Below are 7257 nucleotides of genomic sequence, written 5' to 3'. Positions count from 1 at the left end.
TCGCATGATGAACAAAACTGAGTAGTGAGTAATTCTATTTACCGGTACCGGTTATACAAGTCGCTACTATGCTTTTAACGAAATTCGTTTGTATAAAATTTTAGGCCTGGCCACTATTTGCTTATGGTACTACATTGGTGTAAATTAGAAGTTACACTACCCAAAAAAAAAAAGTTATTTTAATATAAAATGATGGCCTACAATGTTGTTACTTGAAGATAGTAGGTGTCTTATTATTTTGAAACAAGGGCCAAAATATATAAAATGAAAAAGAAGTTTGATGGAGTAGTATAAATGAAGGACTTTTCGGTTCTCCATTTCCAACTTAAAATTCAAGCAACTACCAAGCAACTTCCATTCTTGTCCCTTTTTCCATCCCTTTTGCTTCAATTCATACGCTTCCCCTGTATTTTTGTATACGTGTATAAGTGCACGTCCTTATACACTGTAAAAAGCACACTCAAAATACCAGTTAAATCAAGTGTATATGTCAGACAACCATATCCGGCGAAGATTTCCGGTAAGCCGGAGAGCTAGGAACAGACCACTAAAACCGTCGCTGTCGGGTCATCGGAGGTATACGCCTGTGCCGGTGAAGCGCCGATCATCGAAGCAGCATAGTAGGGATACTAATTATAGGACGCTAGAGAGATGTAAATCAGAGCCTTGTATTTTGAAAATTGGAGTCATTGACTTTGACGATGATCTCGGCCGGGATGTGACGGCACCGTCGTTAGAAATCCTTTTGCGGCCACAAACTTGTTCGGACATATTCTGGTCTCCTGATTATCATAATTCTGGATCTCCGCAGAGTTTTCAGGTACTTTTTTCCGGAAATTATGTAAAGGTATTTTAGTTGTTCGATCGGTATATCAAAAGGACTGTTTGTTTGCTTGCTATTCGTAATTGATATTTCATTATTCGAGGTATTACTTGTTTACATTTTTTTGTTTATATTCATACTATTTGAGTTTAGCTTAGAAAATGATTTTTTCTTTTTAAAAAACTAATTTAGATGTGGTTATAGTTACCTGCATAAAAAGGTAATATTATCATTAGTGTAGCATTTGTTAGTTGTTACAGTCTGTTTATTAACAAAATTAGTAAATTCATCATTACCTGAGTAATTACTCTTTGGATTGGCCTATTCAACTGCTAATTAGCTAACCTTACTCCAAATATTCATTTGGAAACTTGGATTTGGTGCATGAATGAATTAATGGGATAAGATTATTGTGATCGTCTATTCATATCATAAATATTTCGTGTCGAAAATAGTAACTTCAATTAAACTCAGTCTCATCGGCTGCGAGTCGTGCATACGGATCTAGGATTCTAGAATATGGGTGCACCATTGAAAAAGCAAGAAAAAAGAAGTATTGTAAATGAGAATCGATTCATGTTCATTTGGATAAATAACTTAGTATTCAACCAAGTGCACCATTCAAACTTTTTGGAACATGGAGGTCATCAACATATAATAGTAGATCAATTTTATACGAAATACATACTCCAGAAAGACCATGAGTTTACGTGTACCGTAAAAAATATCTAAATTCACCCCTAGAGTCGCGCGAAGTAGGCCAACCCCCGTTCTGAGCCTTAGCGTACTTACAACCTTTCTTGATATCTAATATTTGTAAAAATATTGTGCAGCACGGGTATGAGAAGGAGGCAAAAGTTGTGGTTAATGTGACAGTTGAAGGTAGTCCAGGACCGGTGCGAACCATGGTCAAGTTGGGATCAAGTGTTGACGAGACAATAAGACATGTCATAGACAAGTATAGTGAAGAAGGCCGCACTCCTCGGCTTGATAAAAATGCTGATTCATCGTTTCAATTGTACCAGTCTTACTTCAGTCTTCAAAGTAAGTCCTAATTACACCTCAAATTCACTATAGCCAAATTCTGGAAATGCTGAGTCTAAGTACAAATTTTGATACCTCTAAAATAAATTGATTCTGTATTCTTTAAGCTACATCTTTAATTCTTATGTCTGTCAAACCCAGGAAACATGTATAAACTCTTAGGGATCGTTTGGTACAAGGGATAAGGGATAATTAATCTCGGGATTAAATTTAAGATGAGTTTATCCCATGTGTAGTTGAGATAAAATCACGGTATAACTAACCTCGAGATTAGTTATCCCAGGATTGAAGTGTTATTCTTATCTCTATGGAAGGATGGGATAACAATTTCGGCATAACTAATTCTGGGATAATTAACCCGGCAGAATAAAAGTTTAGCAGATTAGTGATCTTGCGGCCTTAAGATTATACAAATTAACATCTTTCATCCGCAAACTACATTGTGACAATATATAGGATGATATTTGTAATTTAAATAAATGATGTTAGGACTAATATTTATATTTAATGTACCTAAGTCATGACTGGTATTTAAATACAGTTGGTGTATAAGCCCTTTCTTTGTTGAAAGGCCATTCTCCTGTACTTGATATAAGGTTGGCTGATGAAACATAGAAAATTTATCTTTGGCTCGCATAGTAATTGTTTAACTTTTTTGTCATATTGACAAGTTAGTAAAAGATAATGTTTGAATGAAACAGTTGCCTCTTTGTCCAGTCTCGAAATGTCATGCTACATGTTAAAATTAATACGTAGTGTAGCTATTTGTAAATTTCAGCTTGTGATTTATCTTTTTTTCTTTCAAAGGGAAATATATGTGATAGATTAGATTATAAGTTTTATGCACGGTGAGTGTAAAACATTTCCACAATTAGATCATTAAAATATAATTACATGTGAATATCTGTAAAAATCATTGTCTAGTAACCTCAAGAGAAAAGTAACCTACTAAAATCAGTTGAATTATACTGATGGTGTAAACATTCTTTATATTATAATTTTCCTTTTGTTTTATCTTCTTTTTCACATTTTCTTCCTTCTTTGATAATTTTGTATTTCATTGATATAGGCTTGAATAATACAGATGTGATTGGAGATGTTGGAAGCAGAAGTTTTTATCTTCGAAAAAGTAATAGTAGTAATGCAAGTTACCAGGAAATAGCATTAGAGATTGCTCCGGTTAAGGCAAATTCCCATCCACTCGTTATTTCCCATGGATTCTTTGGTCGCAAGATAAATAAAATAATTAGAAGATCATGTAAGCTATGGAAAATCCTTGGTTGCATGCAGTGTTCTGGATGACACAATATTACTACAACACAGGTGAATCCAGAATTTTATATTAGTGCGTGACTTATACGTACTACTATTCTATGATAGAGTAGCATGAGTATTAGATTTGCTACTCAACTTAAAAGAATTTTAATATATAATGTTATGAGAAGAGATAGACAATTTAACGTGTACTCCTGGATTTGGTCAAGGTGCACAAGTTTAAACACCGGTGTATTGGTGTTCGGACCAATGGATTTACAATTTGCTAAACCACTGGTGTTATGAGAAAAGATATATACAATTTAACGTGTACGCCTGAATTTAGTCAAGGTGCGTTCGTCCGAACACCAGCATATCACCACCGTTATTTTTTTAAAAAAAAAATTGTATTAAAATATATCGAGCTCAATATGTGTAACTATATATATAAATAATTATGCTATCATTGAGGTAGGAAAACTATTTAAACATTTGTCTATAGAATGATAAATTTTTATAATAACAATATTGATTATTGTTTACTTGTCAAGTTATTGTTATGGTAAAATTTTAAAGGACCAAATAAAATGGTGGTCGCATAGCAGTGCACCCATCCTTCTGAAATCCCGGATCTCTGAATCTTTCAGCTATCAAGACGTTAGTCTACGAAAACGTTTAGTGTCCATAATCTTTTGTGGTTTAAAGATTGAGTCGTCTCTAGAGGAGTTTCACTTTTACCTTTTCAAATATTGGATACAAGTGAAAAATCTTGTTTAAATATCTGGTGGTCCAGGTTAGGTCGGATAATTAATGGGCGTTTATTGCTAATTATAACATTATTAAAGTGACGGCCAGGGAAAAAACATGGATTAGCTGTAAACTTGACTACTACACTTAGGACTCATTTGATACGAGGGATAAGGGATAATTTATTTCGTGATTGAATTTAAGATGAGTTTATTTCATATTTGGTTGGGAATTAGGATAAAATCGTGGCATAACTAATCCGGTATTATAATATTATTTTATCCCTATGAAAGGGTGAGATAACTAATCTCGGAATAATTAATCATAGAATAACTTGTTTTCCGATCGAACGGCCCCTTAACTATATATTTAAGATGTTAAGTGTCAAACAGACCTCTATCGGTAAAATAACTATTCCCTCCCGTCCAAAATAAGTGATTTTTTGGCCATATTTTTGTGTTTCAAAATAAGTGATTTTTTCATATTTCAAAAATGAATGAATTAATTATTTTTTTCCTACATTGCCTTTGGAGTAAATAGTGTTGGAATACGCTACGAAAACAACTAAAAAATCAAAGTAATCAATTATTTCAACAGATTGAAAAGTATAGGAGCAAGTAATAATTTAGCAAAACTTGAGGGGACAGAAATAGAGAACAGCAGCACCAGCTATTTCCGAGAAATTTCGCACCCATCAACACAGTACAAATCCATCAACTAAAATGATTTCATATGGCCATATATCTGCCAAATTTCATTATCACCAAACCCCTCCATTTCTTACGTAATATAACTATCAATCGAAACACAAATATTACATCCAGAACATTAAAAAAATATCCTCGTACTAATACTTTATGATATATTCTATCAACAGAATTATATATATTTCTTCAATCCATCGCCTGAGAAAAAAAATGACATCGTCCCCGTCTCCAGTAAACCGTCGTGCTACCACCGCGCACGGCAGCAGAGCGGCGCCGAGACTCGCGGTTGCCCACACAAATCCGGCCGTTATAGATGTCCAGGCCGGAAATGTGACGACCGCGAGCAGCGCTCGTGAGAAGCAACACAAGTTAACGAAGTTGTTGCTGAGTGTGAATATTCAGAACAGTTTGGGACCGGTGCATGTGGTGATATCGCCGGAGAACACCTTGGGAGATTTGATAAGGGCGGCGATTGAGATTTACGTCAAGGAGAAGCGGCGGCCATTGTTGATTACTAATGATCCTCGGTGTTACGAGCTTCACTACTCCCAGTTTAGTTTGGAGAGTAAGTTTCAGCCACCCATAATTTAATGGTAGTATTATTTTTTAAGCCAACTTTACTTCTATACATTATCAGTAAATTTTTGACAAGTGAACTTAATTAATTTATAACCTGTAAATTAAAAAAAAATTAAACTATTAATACATGCAAGTACAATACTACTTTTTAAAGTTTTTTTTTTGGTCATCATTTAAAGTTGATTATAGTTGAATTGAATCATGTACTCCAACAAAAACTCAGTGTATGTACGATGCATTCATCAACTTAAACTCAGAGGCGGAGCCAGGATTTGAAGCCTATGTGTTCGAGTACTAATACTTTTAGGGGTCATTTGGTATGAGGTATAAGAAGATATAGTGCTGGTATAAAAATTTAATACCATCTTAATACTTCGTTTTGTTAGCAAATCAGGTATAAGTTATCCCATGATTAAAATTAACATCGAGATAACTTATACCTTATAGAGGGTGGGGTAATTAGCACTGGTATAACTTATACATTCTTCTTACAAATTATGCAATTGTTATATTTAATACAACATACCAAACAATGGATAAAAAACAATCTCAGCATAACTTATTCCATTATAACTTATCCCGGCATAAGCCGTATTCAAACCAAACGACCCCTTAAGTTATTGGATTTTAAATAAATAATTTGTACATATTCACAGATTTTTTAAGACAAATACATGGATTGGACCAAAGTGATTGGGTACCGCCGAACCCGTACTCGATGGGCTAGCCCCTGCCCCTGCTTAAACTTGAAATATATGCATGTATTTTTAGAAGTATGTATATACAAAAAGAGTGCACTTGATTGTCCTAAAAATTTAGATCCTCTGCATGTAATGTTAATAGTTTTAAAGTGAGCCCTCTTATTAGTTGTTGTTAAAGGAAAATGAACAATTAAACTATTGACATTGAATTTGGATGAAAGCAATGAATAGAGTTATTATCATGATTAATTTCGTAGTTTGTGTTGTTGTGCATCATATTCCATGTATGTGTCTTGACTGTCTTCCCTACAGCAACGTCAACGAAGACAATCTTTTGCACATGTCAAAATTGCATAGCCACATGGTTATGTGCGAAATATTTTCTTCGTTTAAAGATCTCGGTCGATTTTGTTTAAGAATTGAGTGTTATTTGTGCTTTAGTTTAACTCTATTTGATATAACTAAACCATTAAGGCGTATAGTTTAATTAGTTAAACATGACCTTAAACAATCATGGTTTGGTTCATTCACGGGTTAATCGGGAATTATCTATTAGTATTTTTTTGTACGATAAAATCTCTTGCACGGTAAAAATTTACTTGCGCGTGAGTGTTTACATTAATCCATATTCAACGTACTATGGGTAAATGATTTAACAAAATAAAAATAAAGTCAAACCTCTTTATAACAATATTCCTAAATAAAAGCCATTTTTTTATTTTGGAATACGATCTTTATGTTATGTTATGTTATAATATATACTCTCTATAAAAGCTCTTCATTATAGCAGCCAAAAAATATCGGAACAAACGTGATTGTTATAAAGAGGTTTGACCGTATATAATTAACCGTAATTAGGTGAGAAAAATTTATATGTAAACACATGTCGTATATTTATTAATTTTATGTAAATATTAAAATTTAAAACCAACACGGTATGATTCGCGTAAAAAACGTGTCATTTTCTCAAAACTCGTTTATACACAAGCTTTGCTCCATCTATAAATCTAAGAAAATGAAGGTGTCATATAAATGGCAATATTATTATAAACTATGTTGACATGTTGATCGGTTATACGCAGGTTTGAAGACAGAGGAGAAAGTGTTGAATTTGGGATCTCGAACTTTCTTTCTTTGTCCAAAACCAAGCACTGCTGTCAAAGCAAAGGCAACACCAACATCTCCACTTCGGTTAACAAAGCTCATGGATTTCCTTCTATAACTTTTTCATATTCTAAACTACTATATATATTTATTTTTTTTTCATTTGAATGTGTCAGCTTTCCGATTATTGTCGAAATTGAATGTCCTAAAATATCTTGGGCTGAATTAAAATATTCATTTAACTTTCGACCACTTATATTTGCATCTATACCCGCTTTTTGGGTGACGTTTTAATTTA

The 7257-nt window shown here is 33.5% G+C and overlaps 1 protein-coding gene and 1 long non-coding RNA gene across 2 annotated transcripts; both read left to right on the top strand.

The window, feature by feature from the left end:
* Window positions 1-261: 261 nt before the first annotated feature.
* Window positions 262-3333, top strand: LOC107774239 (uncharacterized protein At4g22758). The gene is made up of 3 exons (XM_016593729.2): window positions 262-820; window positions 1657-1867; window positions 2937-3333. The coding sequence occupies exons 1-3, from the start codon at window positions 488-490 to the stop codon at window positions 3167-3169; spliced, it is 777 nt and encodes a 258-aa protein (XP_016449215.1). The 5' UTR covers window positions 262-487; the 3' UTR covers window positions 3170-3333.
* A 405-nt stretch (window positions 3334-3738) lies between these two features.
* LOC107774237 (uncharacterized) lies at window positions 3739-7257 on the top strand. Its single transcript, XR_012704515.1, has 2 exons — window positions 3739-5140; window positions 6938-7257. It is a non-coding gene; the product is annotated as an uncharacterized LOC107774237 (long non-coding RNA).

The sequence above is a fragment of the Nicotiana tabacum genome, chromosome 1 (genome assembly GCF_000715075.1).
Source record: "Nicotiana tabacum cultivar K326 chromosome 1, ASM71507v2, whole genome shotgun sequence".
NCBI classification, from domain to species: domain Eukaryota; kingdom Viridiplantae; phylum Streptophyta; class Magnoliopsida; order Solanales; family Solanaceae; genus Nicotiana; species Nicotiana tabacum.
This window is presented reverse-complemented; position numbering and strand designations above follow the sequence as displayed.